The 17,757-nt window shown below is 39.2% G+C and overlaps 4 protein-coding genes across 4 annotated transcripts; 1 reads left to right on the top strand and 3 right to left on the bottom strand.

Moving 5' to 3' along the window:
- On the bottom strand, nucleotides 121-8,812 carry LOC104717409 (protein TSS). The gene is made up of 23 exons (XM_010434963.1): nucleotides 8,438-8,812; nucleotides 8,206-8,267; nucleotides 7,983-8,075; nucleotides 7,705-7,777; nucleotides 7,278-7,592; nucleotides 7,134-7,198; nucleotides 6,908-7,039; nucleotides 6,777-6,818; nucleotides 6,162-6,686; nucleotides 5,926-6,083; nucleotides 5,260-5,740; nucleotides 5,057-5,119; nucleotides 4,877-4,978; nucleotides 4,441-4,749; nucleotides 4,264-4,356; nucleotides 4,072-4,173; nucleotides 3,748-3,852; nucleotides 3,507-3,640; nucleotides 3,241-3,424; nucleotides 2,934-3,065; nucleotides 2,749-2,861; nucleotides 2,444-2,522; nucleotides 121-2,351 (listed from the first exon to the last, which is right to left on the bottom strand). Exons 1-23 carry the CDS (start codon nucleotides 8,505-8,507, stop codon nucleotides 375-377), a joined length of 5,409 nt encoding a protein of 1,802 aa, XP_010433265.1. The 5' UTR covers nucleotides 8,508-8,812; the 3' UTR covers nucleotides 121-374.
- LOC109126997 lies at nucleotides 10,552-10,990 on the top strand. The gene has a single exon (XM_019231044.1). It carries the CDS (start codon nucleotides 10,622-10,624, stop codon nucleotides 10,868-10,870), a length of 249 nt encoding a protein of 82 aa, XP_019086589.1. The 5' UTR covers nucleotides 10,552-10,621; the 3' UTR covers nucleotides 10,871-10,990.
- LOC104717407 (L-ascorbate oxidase homolog) lies at nucleotides 12,349-14,737 on the bottom strand. Its single transcript, XM_019230945.1, has 6 exons — nucleotides 14,559-14,737; nucleotides 14,015-14,285; nucleotides 13,785-13,893; nucleotides 12,983-13,697; nucleotides 12,824-12,902; nucleotides 12,349-12,728 (listed from the first exon to the last, which is right to left on the bottom strand). Exons 1-6 carry the CDS (start codon nucleotides 14,729-14,731, stop codon nucleotides 12,519-12,521), a joined length of 1,557 nt encoding a protein of 518 aa, XP_019086490.1. The 5' UTR covers nucleotides 14,732-14,737; the 3' UTR covers nucleotides 12,349-12,518.
- On the bottom strand, nucleotides 15,508-17,358 carry LOC104717406 (uncharacterized GPI-anchored protein At4g28100). The gene is made up of 2 exons (XM_010434959.2): nucleotides 16,475-17,358; nucleotides 15,508-15,930 (listed from the first exon to the last, which is right to left on the bottom strand). The coding sequence occupies exons 1-2, from the start codon at nucleotides 17,066-17,068 to the stop codon at nucleotides 15,610-15,612; spliced, it is 915 nt and encodes a 304-aa protein (XP_010433261.1). The 5' UTR covers nucleotides 17,069-17,358; the 3' UTR covers nucleotides 15,508-15,609.

Here is a 17,757-nt window from a genome sequence, read left to right as displayed (position 1 = left end):
GAGCTATTTTTAATGAGCTGAACCTACACCAATCAGCCTTTATGTGTTCTTTTCTAGAGAAACTAGACATGGCCAAACACTATTATCTTACAACTAATATCTATACCAAAGAAAGAGAAAAACACAAAGGGACAAATCTTTTATTAAGGAGTTGAATATATCTAGTTTTCAGCCACGGAAACCAAAAACTGAAAGCAGGAGAAAAGTTGTTAAAGCAGGAGTGACGAGCCTTGGTCCTGCGCTACAACACAACATTCACAAGTAAAAAATGCTTTTTTCAACTATTGTGTACCTCAACCTCATCAATGGAGCCAAAATGTTTCTCCATTCCTTTAGCCTCAATGTTAATACTTCAGTGACAGACAGTTGCTTCTTCAACTTGTAACTTCAATTTGCTCGATTTCATTATCACTGTAATCTCCCCAGCACTTGCCTCCCTGTAGTTCTCCATTTTTCCCATCAGAGGTCTGATGTGATGTGGTTTCCGCTTCACTTACTGTCAGATGTCCATTTTCAAGTGCATCTGTAGTTGCTTGTGCAATGACTTCTTCATCCTCTCCAGCTTTTTTCTCGTTGTTGCTTTCTTCTTCGCTTCCGCTCTTCTCCTCAGAGCTTTCACCACCACCAGGTAATTCTTCCAAAGCAAGTGGTGCATGTATGCTAAGTCCATTCTGAGGCTGTGTAATGGACATGTTACACGGATATCCACCTGCTACAGGCGACAGCGGGTACCCATTCTGTATTATTTCTGCTCCATTTGGGGATGCTAAATAGCCATTTGGTGGCACTGGATACCCATTAGAAACCCAAGGTTGACTAGGTATGAACTCAGCCGCATGGGGGTTCATTATTCTTGGGCCATTGAATTGGTTGGCCTCACCATTGGACTCAGTGCTATTGGGGAAGCTTGGTTTGTTACGCGGAACCCTGTTTCCAGATCGATTGTAACCACCACCTGAGAGCCTAGGTCCATAGGGAACTCGAGCTGTTACAGACTGATGAGGAGTTGATCTGCGGACATGGTTAACAGGAAGCATTGGTGGCATATTCAATGGAGAGGGAAGGATTCCACCGTGGTCTTTGAATCCTGGAACTGCAATCGATCCAAAAATTGGAATGGTTGTTGGGGTATACGGCGGCGCAGAAGCAGAGAGCTTCTTGCTCATTTCTTTTTGTGCTTCGCATGCGTCTTGCTTTTCTCCATCTGCAGCTATTGATGACTTTGGACTCGAGTCTCCGTTAGGCAGCTTTTCTGTTTCGCCATCTACTGTTTTCAGTTCAGCATCAGATAAATCCTTTTGGAGCTTTACTCCAATTGCTGATCCACTACCATTTGAATCTTTTGGTGTTGGTGACTTATTCAAGAGAGATGCATTTGAATCCCCAGACGTTGGTGCACTCTCAGTTTTTCCTTGTCTTGTATTTGATACGGTTGTCTCTGTTGGAAATGTTTCTTCAGCTGCCTTTACGGCCTCCACAAAGTTGATTTCTTTGGGTGAGCTCGTCAAGTCTGATCCACCAACAACCACCCTTCCTCGCTCACCGCTATCAGTTTTTTCTGCTTCCGTTTCTGTAGCCACATGCTTATTCTCGCTCTCAGCATCCTGAACATTAACTTTTTGAGGACCATCTACTGCAATTTTTTCCGTATCTAAAATCTCTGGGGATTTTGTTTCTTCTGGCAACTGCTCTGCAACTGATTTTACAATCGTTCCCGGGGGTGCCAGTGCAACCTCCTTATAGGAAAACAATTTTCCAGCTTTGACATTCACAGGACTCACCATGGGAGTTGGCTTGTTGATGTGTTCAGTGCAAGCTGGGATTGCCTTGGCTGGTTTATCACTGACTGGTCTTTCTCCCACTATATTGGAACTGTTTTGCTTTCTGTTCAAACTCGTGTTCTTTACAGACATCTTCGAGGCATGCGAAGAAGTGGAACCATCAACAGAAATTGAAAGCTCAATAGAACTAGTCTTCGGGGATGTGAAATTGGTGGATTTTCCTCTGCTTCTTGATGTCTGCTGGGTCACGTTCATGAAGTTTGTGTTCAGCTTTGCCAGGCTGGGCCGAGTTCTACGCCCAGAAGGATAACGATTTTTTGGGACAGCTTCTTGCCATCCTTCGTCAGAGTCATCATCCTCCTGGACTGTGGCTTCAGGCTTAACCAACTTCATTTGGTCTTGAGGTTCCATATCAATTTTCTCAACCTTTTTTTCTTCAGATTTTGCTTCGGATTTGTTCTCTTTATCACTTGAACTCTCCCCAGTGATATGATCCGAACTAAGAATTTCATCATGTTTCTGATTTTCTTCTGAGACAGGTCCTGGACTTTGTCCTGGTTTTCCTTTGACCTGAATAAACATTTCAAATAAAATTTCTGTCACGCCTAATTAATGCGAGCATTAAACAAAACAAGGATAAAGTCAGGGAAAGCAAATATAACCTTTGGACGAGCTTTCCTTTGAGCGTCTCTCGCTTTAATACCAGAATCCGGGGTTATGTAATCCAACAGGTCTGATACACTGTTATTGGGAAGAAAGCTCACGGGTTATATCACTCAGGACAAGATTTACGCAAGATAGAAATTTGTACTAGTGGTCTAGACAAATGGTCTGCATTTTAAATTTCATTTCTGGTAGTCAGTTTTATTTTTATCTTTTGGTACCATGTGCATTTCGAAAACAGTGCTATAAAATGAAACGCAGTAGTATATAAAAAAATATATGTAAAAGACAAATGTTCCAATACCTGAGATGGCCTTTGCTTGAAATAGAGGCGTCTGGCTTGGGAGTACCATTTCGTGCAGCTTCTTGCTGTTCCAGAGCTTTAGACTCGAAATATTCAAGCCACGCAGCCGCATCCTAACACAGTTAAAGAGCATAAGAAACACTTTTTAACTTGAAACTCCCTGTAAATCGTATCTAACTAAGCACCTGTGTCCGAAGATCCTCAGGACCTAGTTTTGCTTGTAGAATCTGTAGAGTGGTCTGCTCGTGTTGGACGCTCAAGGAGTATGCGTCCATCAGAGAGAGAGCAATAGCAATTGCATGGTAGCTTGCAGCAGTCTGAAAAGAAACATAGCAGAAGCAAATTCACGTTTTAGCACATCATTTAGCTTCCCCGAGAAAATTTACTTATTAAGCCCAATCCTTCATGGCATGGGAATTCGCTGTCTTTAGACATTGACAGGTCGTGGAGTTAAAGCATTTACCAAACATGTCCTTGCTTAAGAAAACCAACCTGGATATGATCAGCTCCAAGTAGTCTCTGGTTACATTTCAACGCTTCATGAAGGTATCTTAAAGCCACATGGGCATTCTTCATACCTTCTTCCATCATTGCTACGTTAATATAAGTGGCAGCCGTATTTGGATGTGATGGTCCACATGTTAGATGCAAAAGATACAATGCACGGTTGACATACCTATAACAAGGATATCATGTTATCAAGCAAATCGTAACAATTAAATTTGTAGCTTTGGCTTTGGGAAATAGAGAGAGCATACTTCAAGGCTAACTCTGTATGCTGAAGACGATAATAGAAGACGGCCAGGTCGCCGTAGCTTTTCATTGTGTCTGGGTGATCAAGTCCAAGTTCCCTTTCATTTATGTCGAGTGCTTTCTGTTGATAAATAGTAGCCTGAGAAATTAAAACTGGTTAGTGCTGCAGAAATATTCTTCTGCTAAGGAAGTAGGTTAATTAAACGATGCCTTGAAGATGGTCCAAATTTCTGTCAAAGAGGATACCTGATTAAAATCCCCAGTATGGTACAGCACAACAGCGAGAAGACTGTATGCTCCAGCGGTCATTCTATGGTAGGGGCCGCACACTGCTACAAGCTTCGCTAATGCCTATCGAGTTCATCCCAAAATATCAGCTTAGTTAGACCGTTTGAACAAAAATTAATAAATCCGTGTGAAACAAAAGTGTCAGAACCAAATTATGTATTAAGCTGAACGGTTGATTTGTTGAGTGCTAAATATATAAGGAGAAATATATTAAGACTATAAATAGAAAGCCTCCGCTACATGGTTAGTATATAAAGAGAGTGAGAAAGATATCGATTATACCTTGGTGCCATAATTGACAGCATCCTCCAGTTTGCCTTTATCTAAAGAGGTTTTGGATGATTCCAACAAAGTGCGCCCATCAGCAGATGAACAGGCTACGTGCTGCACACGAGACCAATACTTTTAAGTAACTGAACCAATTCACTTTTTCATTATAGATAATTACTACAGTAAGATAGTTATGCATGGTACCTTATACACAGGAACCATACTGATTATATCAAACTTCTTAAAAGGATATGACGTGTCCATCTCATAGTCTTTAGGAACAAGCTCCAGTCCAACCTGAAACGATAAGTGAAGCAACATATAAGAATATCAGGTTAGATTGTCATCACTGAAAACAAATCTGATTTGACAGTCGCAGACCTTGTGTGACAATCCTCTAAGAATGGCAAATTTTCTCAGCTCCTGGCAGCCTTCATGCTTCCAATCCCACCCATACCTCTTGGAAATGAACATTTCCACCCAGGTCCACTTTATCTTTTCATCATATATACTCTCAGTGTCAGACGGTGTTCCCAATAAGACATTTAAGCATGTTGCTATTGAGGTGGCCACATCAGCGGTGTTTTCAACAGCTGCTACAACAGACTGCAGTATATGCTTGTATGCCCGAACAACCATTTCATGAATACAGAGGGATTGCACATGAGGGAGCTTATCAGCCAACTCGACCTAAAATGAGAGGAGAAAAGAGTGATTCCTAAAAGAAATGGGGCACTTTGCTTTTCTATACATAAGCATATTCTACCATCTATTCTGCAAAGAGCGGGTACCAAAGACTATGAGATGAAATGGTTACCACTCTCCCTAAGGAATGCATTTGCAAGCCTCTGGTATGCATAAAGTCTGTTAGAGTTCTCCCATCGACGGGTGAGAGTTCAAGAGATCCAAAGTCTGCCACCTGCAACATATCAAGTTCAAGTTTATGAGAAATTAAGAATTATCCCTAAATGAGACAATAATGTTCCAAAAAACTGACCAATTTTGGAAGAGCAGTATCAGCGTAGTATTTGCGGGCCATCTCAATCAGCTCTTTCGGTGACTGCAGGGAAGTTTCATGGAGAGGAAGAACACAAGGTAAGGTTCATAAAAACAAACTAGGCTAAAGAGATACCAGAGATGGGTCATCACTTACTACTAGCCTCAAATATTACATCTTATCAGCAGGAGAAACAGACAAACCTTGAGATGAAAACCAGTTTCTGATTCTTTAAGGCGCTGATATGCAGTTTCTGTCACTAGTTCTTTCCAAACCTTTTCCAATTCCTCATTTTGTCTCTCGAGTTCCTTTTGATCCTCAGTTTCTGATTTATTGTCAGTGTCCTCTTTTCCCTGTTCAATTTTGTTAGCTTTCACATCGATCTTCCTTTTTATCTCCTTCAGCAGTGCACCTTGCTTCCCAAGACCCTTAATAGCTGGTTCAGGCTTGGCATCTTCAGTTTTCTTAGACTCATTTTTACTTGAAGCTTGATTTTGCAGATGTTGCACCCAACAAGCTCCTAATTCCCACCTTATAGGCTTACTATTTCTTGAGGGTTCAATCTCCAATTTCTTCAGACTATCCTCAAATACTTTCCTCACAAGGGATTTAGCAACACGTGTTTGTTCCAAGTCTGCATTTGGTGATCTCGGCGTTGACGACTTGTGCAATAGAGTTCTCAAGCTGTAAAATGATATCCAGAAAAAGCTCTCTGAATACCTCTATTTCAAAATCCACATATCATATGCCAAAATGTCACAAATTTTTAGATCATGCCAAGCCATATGTTCAGCAACACACACGTGAGTAAATGGACATGCCTTTTTGCTTGAAACTTGTAGACAAACCACTAAGACCAAATATTTTACCTATTTACATTCAGTGCATTTGCACCTCCTTCGGATTGGTCTTCAATGTCAATATCCTGTAGGATGTGTCCACCATTCAAGTTAAATTCCAGAGCAACCTTTACAATGGCTGTACAGCCACAGTGTCTTACAACCACCACCCCCAAGGTAGACGTATCCTATATGATCAAAGTAAATCTCAGTAACAAATCCAACAAGAGCAAGCTAAGAAAAGCAGCTCAAGCTAAAAAAATTACATGAACTGTCGCACTCTCATCAGCAGTGATCCCTTTCAGTAAATTTCTTTGAGCAAGTTCTTCCTGAGAGATCTCTAGAACCTGGGTCCCATCACTCTTTCGGTCAAGCTTGGCACTTGCATCAGGATCATCTCTAGCCACCCTTATAATTAAATCACCTATTCTTTCTTCATGGAAAGCCAATGCACCAGGATCCTTTGGTAAGCGTTGATTACTCTCTAGTACATTTTTTATAGTTTCCACTGCTTTGAAAACTGAAACGTCGACAAATAGACTGTGGAGTAGAAAGGCCTTCCTATCTCGAACCTGTCTCTCTTCAGGTGTTTTACAGGGCATTGCTGCCAAAATCGCCAATTCCTTTGCCCACTTCCTTTGATCATGCTTACCAGACCGGCCCACTCCACCACCATCCCCTCCCCAAGTCTCATCTTCCACTGGAAGTGACGGAAAAGTAGATGGGCTATCTGCAACAACCGGAGGAACTACCCAAGTGTTTGCTCGAAAACCATAAGGAAGGTTGCCAAACTGAAAAATAATTAACAATAACTATATGTTGAAGTTACCTATGATCAAACAATACATACCAGTGAAACCATATAAGGTATATTTGCGTACCTTATTGTGCTCAATGAAAGCTTTCATTAGAGCATCATACGCCTACAGCCACAATCACATATCACCGCAATTAATCACAAGTCAAGAAACCATAAAGGTAAAACTTTTTAGGAATAAATCTCCAAACTTACCGCATCAAAAGGCCGGCTAATCTGTTGCAGCAGCTCAACCAAGGAGTGACACAGAAGTTGCTGTTTCCCAGCTGGATAAAAACCTGTTCTTGTTGCATTAACAGTGAACGGCTTCCCACTTGAAACTTTCACCTGTATTTGACAAACAATGGTTGTAGCAAAATTACTTAAAATCAAATTCCAAAGTCCTACTCATATAGCTTCAAAAGAGAAAGAGCCCACTTACATCGATTTGAAACAAATCATCTAATCCTTTCTCCTCTTTAGATGGACGAACAGACCTTCTGATATCTGGCAAAATTAAGAATCATTAACGAGCGATCAAAACTCAGAACAATTCGTCTAACTGATGAGAAAAAACAAAACTCACATTGAATCGGAGGAGTAAGGTAAGAGAAGGAGAAAAATTCGTAAAACTGCCCGAGACGAGTCGGTGGGCACATGTTGATTTCACCCTTATCAGCGCCTTCCGCCGCCTGAGACTTAGGGCTGAGACCGGAACCTGAAATAACTGCATCCTTATCGGCCTGAGAATCTCCCTCAGTCGAGTTTGACTCTTTCTTTTCAGAGTCCTTGGAAGGTGTACGAATCACCGGCGGTTTCGACGGACCGAATGCGGTGGTGCAAGCGACGATGTCTAAGAGCCGCCGTATGTGCGCGGTGGCTTGCTCCTCTGTATAGTCCTCTGCGAATTAAGAAAAAAAAAAGAACAAAAAGGGTTCAGGATCACCTGCGGCTAACCCTACGAAGTAAAATACGATAGGAAAAATATAGACCGTTAGATCAAAGAAGATTACCTTCGACGATGGTGAGGTGGCAGGGCTTAAGCGATACGATGTCAACGGAGTCCTTGAGTCTAGTGCCACGCACCTGCAGCAGAAAACAATCAGTCTCGGCGGCAAATGTCAGATAAAAAAGCTAAATATAACCGACACTATTTGGGCCTAGGGCCCATTAGCAATTCTTGCACACATACGTTACGTTTTTTATTATTTTTGTGAATCAACAAGTTTGTGAGAAAGATATGTATGAAAAAGGCCATTAATGTTTGATTGATGAAGTGAAGGAGAGAAACCTGGTGAGAGAGAGAAAAGTTGGTGAAGTGGCAGGTCTGAACATGGACCGCCAAGAGCTTCCTTACATCTAAGATTCTGTCTGTGGAGATACCCTATCACCAAAACATCATCATCATCATCATCATCAACAACTTGAGAGAGATAGCGAGAGAATCATATCCCATTCAATTGGCTTAAGTAAAAACAATTTCTAGTTCTTTCTCAATCAATGTTTTATCAAACCTTGAGTGTCACTTGGGATTCGTCTGGTGTTTCCACACTTATCTCAATGACAGTGGGCAAAACTGCACAAACCACACAAATTTTATATATTTTATCAAAACAATACAAAACAAATAAAAGAGCTAAGAAAGCAAAACTTGACTTGTCATTCTGCGTGGAGTAACCAAAATGAATTTTAGCATAAGCAAAAAAAAAAGTTTGAATGGTATTAGTTGTATGTAATATTGAGAACCTTTCTCTTCTTTCTTCTTCTTCTCTCCTTTACTCTTGTGTGGCTTAGTTTTCCCAGCTTTAGGAGCCATTACCAATTCACATATAACTTGTAATTCTGAATCAAGAAACTCAAAACTAAGCCTTGTATTGAATTACACCATAAAGTAGAGTGTATTTTGAATAAGTAGAGATGAAGGGTGAGAAAGAGAGCAAGAAGAAGATAGAAGAAGAAGAGAGAAGGGTTGTTGGATGTGTGTGTATATATAAATGAGAGACTTGTGGTGGTGTGGTGACAATGAGGAAGTAAAAGGGAATAAGAGACGAGAGGGGTCAAATAGCCGATTGAGAAAATAGAGAAATAAAGAGATTTTTAGAGAGAGAAAGAGAGGATAGGATAAGGTGCGAGGCTATTCTCTTCTCTCTACCTCCTTAAGAGTGTTGTTTTGAGGCTAAGTAAAATTGAGGCCTCTCATTTCTTTGTTTGCATCTTTAACACCTCATCACCAACTTCATCTTTTCTTTTATCTCTTTCTATATATATTTTATTTCCTATTTTAAAAATATTTCCCCCTTATTTTCATCAATTTATGAGACTTCACCAATGACTTCACATATTTGATCATCAGTTTATTTTCCAACCCTTTGATTTTTGAATCATAAACTCGAGAGACATGTCCGGCTCAAGATTATATGGATCCTTGTGTGAAAATGTTATTAAATGTACTAATTTTTTTGGCTCATTTGGCCACAAAATTGTTAAAACTTAAAACATTGAATTTTAAAAATAAAATTTTAAACAAAAAATTTCAGAAAGTACATTTGTGTAGTTTTTTTTTTAATTAATATCGGTTTAAATTTAATATGTCTAGACTAAAATATGCATGGTAGTTACGTCTAGCTACAAAATTAAATTTTGTATCTCATTTCTAAAGACGGTTTCAAGAGATGATCATAATTGATTGACAAGAATATTACCGGATTCATTTATGTGCGCTGCAACATACTACCAAACTTTGTAGTATATGCTTTTGTAACATTGTTGGTAGCATTCATTGACAATGTTCATCGTGTAAACACTTACAATTTTTATTTACTTTAGTACTTTTCATTTACATCTTTCAACGTAAATAATGTATCGCTGAATTTTCCGATACCGTACATCGAATTATATATTGTCTTCTCCTATCGATTTCTAAATTACTACCTAAGATGTTGCTTTGATGTCAATTCACAATTGTTAGGAATTGTCCAAAAGTTCATATCCCCAACTAAAAAATCTAGTAGATTTTTAATTCCTTGCAATTGGTCTCCTAACAATGGTGGTATCAGAGTTGTTAAGACCGGACACATGCTGTCCTTGTGACTTTGCGGATATGTTTCTAATCCACAAAAGCTTTTGCATCGAAGCAGAAAACCATGACTACAAGAGATGTACCTCGTGAATGAGTCTTCCCTAGATGCTGGTCGAGTCTTTTGTCTTATTCTCTTCTTTTTTGTAAATCTTGTTTTCATTGGAATGAAGCCTAAAATTGGATAACAGACAAGGCTTCTAGCTAGTTAAAGCTATGTGTGATCAAAAAAAGACTTATTGACAGCGAGTAGTAGACATGGGCTCAAAATGTTTTCTTTTTGACAAACCTGAAATGGGGCTTTGAAGTTTGAAACACCGGGCTCTTTATAAATAATGTTTTGAGTCATACAGAACTCTTAGTAGGCCACGTTTTGTTACCTTTGTGGAATTAGCTTATTCCTTTATTAGCAGTTAGCACTTTCTGATCAAAGCTGGCAGACACATTGTGGAGTCGTCAATTTTGGACAAAGAAGAGACCATGTCCAAATTGCCTTGTAGCTTCCCCTCTCCATGGGCATAGGCCATTCATTCCCCAAATTTTAAATCACACAATTTTCTAAAATGATATTTTATTCCACAGTTTCAAATCGTTTTCTTTCTATTTTTGTTCTTCCATTTGCACGTTTTGTCCTTGAAATGGCTTTTTCTTTGATTATTTTGACCCTTTCTATATCAAATTGGTCAAGACTTCAACACTGGCTCAACCCATCATCCACTAGGCTGGGCTGCGTATATATCTAACCCCAACTAATAAGACTTTTTTTCATTTAATAAAACAAGTTTCTCTGCCTATCTCTATCTATATAATCATCACACATCCATTAGAATTAAGCAAAACGCAGAACTAAAGAGATGGGTGAGATGATCAAAGCCAGACGCATACTCCTCTTCTCCATCATATTGCTCCTCTTCTTCTCTCAGACCTTTCTTTTGTGTTCAGCTAATGAGCATGGCTCAAGGAACCTCGCAGTGGTGATGAAGAAACGGGTGAAATACAGAGGACCTCGCAACACAACAAGCTCCTCGGCTTCAACTATGATGTTGCCAAGTTCCTTCTATATTGGTGCTGCTTCTTCTGCCTTCTTCGCTCTTCTTTTGTAAGCTCCGTTGTAGTGATCGTGATTTTACTGTTTCACAATGATTTATGTAAAGAAAAATTCTTCTATATGATTGATTTTGTAAAAACATTCAAATACAGTCAAAAACTCTGTTTTGTATTTATTTGCTCTGTTTCAAGATAGTGAAAGATAAACAATTGTATTACGACTTTTTATTTTGGAAGGCATTGATAATGATAAGGAATCTTCTCTTTGTTCCATTTAAGTTCTTTTCATATTGTTTGTCATATCTTCTCTGTGTTCAAGAAATTGTGAAATTTAAAAGATATATATGGATCCTCATCCACTGCTTTCCCAATCTAACACAAGCAGTTGCACACAACAGCTAGCTTCACGATTTCATCAGTTAGAAAAGCTTCTCCAATATCTATGTTCCATTTCTAGTTCTTTCATGTTTCATCCCATCACTTTCCTGGCTATATATAGCAACCAAATCATGCAAACAAGTCGTCACAGAACGAAGCTTCATAATTCTATAACCATCTCTTGACAGCCTGGTCACTACAACCATTTCTCTAGGTCATGATCGCCCAAAGATCCGCAGTATCCGTTCATGTGATACTGAGGGAAAACAGAGCTTTAAAAGATGATTGGACATCTCTTTTTTTTTATTATTGTTTTTTAAACCCATTATTTTTTTTGAGAGTTTGTCGCACGAAAGTGTTTTTTCCCGACATGTGTCGCATCTACACGTACCATCGGACCTTGACTTCTAATCGATTCTGTAGTTTATAAAATAAAATAAAAAATTTGGCTTCTGTATTGATTTTTTGTTTTACTTTGATTCTAACGAAATAAACAAATCATGCAGACAAAAATGTGTTAATCAACACATGCGTGACCAAGACAAACGAGTGTTTTAATAAAGAAGAAGAAGAAGAAGAAAATCTCAAACATCTTGATGAATCTTTTAATCAATTAATGGAATAAGATGAAATCAACAAAAGAAGCAAAAACATTATAAAAAAAAAAGAAAAAGATAATGCAAACGCATAAATCAAGGTGATTGGGCGTAAAAAAGTGGACGACGGTACTCATCAAAGAATTGATCACGATCCACGTACACAATTGCATAGAGTGAGTAGATGATGCCCGGTACGTACCCCAGAAGCGTTAGGATCAGACATATCATAAACTCCGTCTGCACATTAATTTTTTTGACATTTACATAAACATTATAAGAAGCTCTTGACTGATAAACACACACATGTAAAGAGAAAGAGAGATGACGTACAGTGCAACAGCCATGCCTCAGACATACACCGAGAGGAGGGATGAGTATGGCGATCATTATTTCACAGCAAATCTCGCACCCATTCGCCATTTCTCAATGTTTTTTATCTTTCTTTTTTTTAGTTCCTTTGTTAGATCGAAAGGGCTAACTATATAAAAGGGAAGAGAGACAGAATAGAACCCAAAAAAACAGAGCCTGAAAACGACAGCGTTTGAAAGAAACCCATATACATATCTGATCAGTGATAACTGAAAAAGAAACAACATATTTTTAGTAAAGCCACTCTGAAGTTCTTTGTGTTGGCTTGTGCAGAAGATAATCTCTCATATATACTTTATGTTATCAAATAAAATTAAGATTTGTATATGAAAAAAAGACATGCCAATTAACGATCTAATTAGGAGTGATGTGATCTGTTGGAGGCCCGACCACACAACAGAGCATTTTTGGGCAAAGGGTATTCATCTTTGGGAGAGCGTACTGGAGAGTAAACTCGAAGGTAAAATTGTTGACCTAAGTATTGTCTCGCCCAAAACTGGCTCCTTAGATTCCACATCCCCACATTGTCCAATGCCACATATACAGCAGTCCAAGATTCTGGATATACCTACAACAAACCAAAACACTTTTCAGATTTGAGATCAAAATCAGTCAATTCTTTCTATTTTGATCCTAGAAGAGTTATGGAGAAAGTTTACGTACTTGAGTAGTGGAGCGAGAAACAGCATCTTTGAGGTTATACTCTCGTCTACTCGCCTGTGACCATGTTCCTTTACTGATCCTGTGGACAACTCTCGGACGTCAACGACCATTTACGCATTCATATAATTCTCTAAGTACCATTTAGCTTATTACTCTTACCCGACGTCCCAAAAGTTGTATCCATCGAGGTGGTAACTTTGGACGATCTTCTCACGGTTTTGAAAGACAATCTCAAGAAAGGCATTATGCTGTGCTCCCATCACTGCCGTGTCTAGCCTCATCCGTCCTCCTCTTCTCGGCTTGTCAGGGATGCTTCCAACTTTAAAAACATCTTTTATCTTAAAATAATCCGCCAGCTTCAACGGAGTATCCGAAGGCACAAACGATACGCCGTTTATGGCGTAACGTTGCTTTCTGTTCACAAGGGCAGCTGAGCTTTCCAATATCAAAGTCCTTGAAATCTTCATTTTACCATAATGGTTATCGCCTTGAGGGTTGGCCCTTGGCCCCGACGCAGTTAGGTTGGTCCTAATGGATTGGGCTTGTTTAATAGACCATTCTACATCATCTGGTTCAGGTCGTCGGGGAGGGACAACTTTAAGGAATTTGGAGTTGGAGTAGTGGAGATTGTATCCGGTCGTATGTTGTACGTGGATAAATCTTGTTGAGGCGACAATGGAATAGTTGTGGGGAGGTTGGTCCATGGTGACCAAGACAGAGTAAGTTTGACCTACATGAATGTCGAGTGAGGTGTACATGGATTGGACTGTGTGGGTTCCCTCGACCTCAATGAGCTTAAGCTGATGACCTAATATTTCGAAATTCAGGGAGGTTTGAAGCCCTACATTCGAGATTCTGAATCTGTACGTTTTACCTATCAATTTGGTCAACGAAAGTGATGAGAGGACGCTCAAATTTTTGTAAAAACAACGTAGTACTATTGAGAGTTTTTAATATGAACCTCTGTCGACGGTGAGAAAAGAAACATAACTTAATCCCTGGCCATTGATTAAGACTCCATCAGGCACCGTCGGTAACTTGCGTCCTTTGTCCAAAATTGCCTTCAAAGTCTGGATGTGGAATCCATTATGGTCATCATATACATATACATTAAAAATTATGGTCATCATCATATATATGTCAACAAAATATAATAATTAAATATTACTAGTTGGTAACTAAGAAATGCACCTTATGGTCACGTCGATACCAATCGCCTATGAGGAGGGTGAATTCTCCTGCGGGTTCAGGGAAAGGGACCGGGATGTCAGGGAGGCTGTAGATACGGAGGCTGCCATAACCACCGACCGCTTTTTGGACGGCCAGGGAAGGGAAGTAGAAGTAACTACCGATCTGGTCTTTGACTTGAAAGTTATAAGTGTAGTTCTTGCCCGGTGGGATAGGACAAGTCGTCCCAAACACTCCATCTTGGTAAGAGTTTTTCCTCATGTGCACTCCATTCCTTCATGTATCACTTTTTTGCTTTTATTAAATCGTTGATATTGTAATTAACATGAAAATTTTACGTGTTCACTAACAATACCCAACAAATTAACAAGATTTTGAAGAAACGTCACATGCATGTGCATGCAAATTGTTTCCTTCATACCATTTGCCAAATTCTAATCCATGTTTTAATATAACTTAAGCTTTTATTTAATTGGAAAGGGCTTGATACAAGCTTGTTAATGTTTATTGAATAAGAAAGTGGTAAAGAAGGATACATAGATCATACCAAGATAAGAGAAAGGGCTCGTCTAGATCGTTGTGAACAGTGATGACCAAATTGTCATTGGTGAGTGAGCGAATCTCCGGTCCAGGAAATTGTCCGTTTATTAGGATTCCCTGTGTGTTATAAATACAAATATAAGCATGATCAATACAAACACACAAGAAGCAAGTAGCCATTTTGTTGATCTTGGAAGAAAATGTACCCTTCGAGGCATACTAGTTGGAGTAATGTCGCCGTAAGTGACCCTCCAGTTGTAAAAAAGGGTATCTCCAGCTTTAGCAAAATAAATGATGGTCGTCGTCATCATCATCCAAACAACTCCGTTTAGCCACCACCCCATACTCGATCTTGATGAAGGTTTAGTAATGAGAAAGAGAACAAAGGAGAAAAGGTTGGAAGAGAAAGCTTGAAGGTGAATATTGGAGGTTGTAGTAACCGTAAAATAACTCGGTGATGTATTTAAAGTCTAATGGGAAGCTTTCCAGTAAGCTAGATAACTAATTACGAGTATCATTCAATTTGTAATGAAGAGAAGTGATATGTGGCAAGCCCATTAATTGGCCTTGTTATGCATTCTCATTGTGAGCTATTTCAAGCGGATTCAATATTTTACTATAGTGAGACCAGTTGATAACACACTCTGAATATTATAATAGATTTTATATAGAGAAAAGGGTGAATGCCTTTTGGATTTGACTTTGGGTGAATACATTCGCATTAGTAGAGACGACCAACATGCTTAGTTAGTAGTCCTCGGGATTCGACTAAACAAGGCTCTATTCTAATTGTTTATTAAGAGCACATGATAGAGGATCTTATATTGTCCAAAATGACAACTTTCTAGTCTCAATACAGTTTTAAAATTTCAAGACCTCGGATAATGTGTTAAATTGGAGAAAACCACAGTTAAAAAAACCAAAAAATGAGGGTTAGAGTTTGCAGAACCAAAAGAAAAAAAAAGAAGAGCACAGCATTTACATACACACATAATCTGTCTTGTAGCTTCACGTGACTCTCTTTAACCCCTCCCGACCAAAAATAAAACTACTAAAAATCACAGAAGAAAGAGAAAGAAACAGAGGAATAGGGGTAAAAACGGTAAAAAACCAACAAGATGGGATGATGAAGAGAGGCTCCTCTGAAACTGAAGAGAGTCAACGGCTAATGGCATGTTCTCTTGGTCAGGACTGCACTTGTTGAGGTGAGGTGGGTGTGGACTGTACATAATGGCTCTTAACACAGCAGAAACTGTGGGGATGTATGCCGTTTTGTTACGAGCCAGTAGCCATGTGAGTCCCATGAGCTGGCAGTCTTTGCTCATCATCTTACTCCCTCTCTCTGTTGTTGTCCTCTTGTTTCCTCCTCTAACCTTTAGCTGTAATCCATCAAAATTTGAAACCAAAACCAAAAAAAAAAAACAAGATTTTTAAGTAAAAAAAAGATTTTAAAAAATTATAATATGGGAAAAATATTGCGTGTAGAAAGTGAAGGGTTTCAGAGTGTTTCAGTGCTTTTTTGGGTTATACGAAAAAAGAAAGTTTCTGAAAAAGCACATCTCCAATTGTTTGCAACCTAAAAGGATAGCCAAAGATAACAATAATGTTTAAAGATAACAATGTGTTTGTGTGTGGATGTGTCTTTTTCAACATAAACCCTAAATTAACAGTAAAATTTTGTAATTGCTAGTATGGTGGTGAACATGTTACTCATCGATAGAGAGTGACAGCTAATGAACATTCTGAAGAAGACTTCACGCAAATGAAAGCAAAACATTTATTATGCTTTTAAGGGAAAAAAAAATCATTAAATGCTGTGTGAGAATCCTTAGTATAGGGGACATAAAGGATGAAAATTTAATGTAACGGAATGCAAAAAAAAAAAATCCGAACTTTAACGAAAACAAAATATAAAAATTGGACCTTTTGAAGAGCGCCGAGGCATCTGGTACAACCAGAGTAAGTTGAGTTCCGACATTCTTTCTCAAGATTCTTCACGGCGGCTGTGGGAGTTGCGTTTTTGAAGCCGGAGGAGACGTTAAAAGCTGCGGGGCAAGAGAGAGAGCTAATCTGGTGGAGACGAATGCCACAGAAGCACAAGATTGCATCGCAGCTGGAGTTAGGCTGAGGGATCTTGATTTGTTTAGTCAAAAGCGCGGTCTGCAATGTGTTGACGCACTTCTGCGAGTCGTCAGGCTTCATGGGTTCGTCAGGGTCAGAAGATTCGGGAGTCGGAGCAGGAGCTGGTAGCTGTAGAGCAGAGCGAGCGTGAGCTGCGAAGAGCCACGCGGCTAGAACAGGGCAGCATCGGCTCCGGTCAAGGTTTCTTCCGCAGGCTTCTTTGACGCCACCGAAAAGCTCGTCGGAGAGGTCAAGACGACAGCTTTGTGCTTGGGTTTCGACGGGGAAGGCTGGTACAGTGTTGGATTGGACCGGTTCAACGAGCAGGTTGCTCAAGACTGTGGGGAAGATGAGAGAACAGAGGAGGACGAGGAGTAAAGTGGAACTTTTCTTCATTCTAAATGGCTAAAGAGAGAGGTAGAGAGAGAAGTGGAGTTAGAGAAAATTGAAAGTGGTTTATCAAATCTCTCTCACAGTCTTTTAGATTCTGAGATTCACGAAGAAAAGCAGCCTTCCATTATTCACTATCTTCTCTCTCTTTTGTTCTGTCCAAAGGACTATTGTGAAGAGAGAGAGAGAGAGAGAGAGATGTGATGGGAGAAAGAAAAAAACAAAGAGATTCCTGACTTTGGCAGTTTCTAGTTTGGTTTATAGTCTATAATCCCTTTGTAAACTGTGATTAGCACATGAAATTATAAGGCTTGTCTTTTTGGCAAATGTACTAAGATCCTTAACTACATAACGTATATACTTAGTTCATATCTATAGATATAAATTAGTCATGTTTAATTTGCATGTAGATGTAGGCTTTTAATTTCGTAAAACGCTCCCAAAAATATGTGAAAGAGACAAAATTAAAGATATATGAGTTAGAAAAGAAAATAAATAAATATGAATGGTGGAGAAACATAACGAGGTGAGGTGAGATGCGAATGAAGCATACTCACACGAAGAAAAGGGTCATTTTCTAAAAGACAAAACACACAAAAACCTACTACAATCATATATTAAATCATTGATTCGCTTTTTGTGCATTGACAAAAAAAATAAAAATAATAGCCTTTTTTTCAAACGGGTAGTAGGAA

This window comes from Camelina sativa, chromosome 10, assembly GCF_000633955.1.
Source record: "Camelina sativa cultivar DH55 chromosome 10, Cs, whole genome shotgun sequence".
NCBI classification, from domain to species: Eukaryota; Viridiplantae; Streptophyta; class Magnoliopsida; order Brassicales; family Brassicaceae; genus Camelina; species Camelina sativa.
The sequence above is the reverse complement of the archived record's forward strand: the minus strand, read 5'-3'. Positions and strand labels throughout refer to the sequence as shown.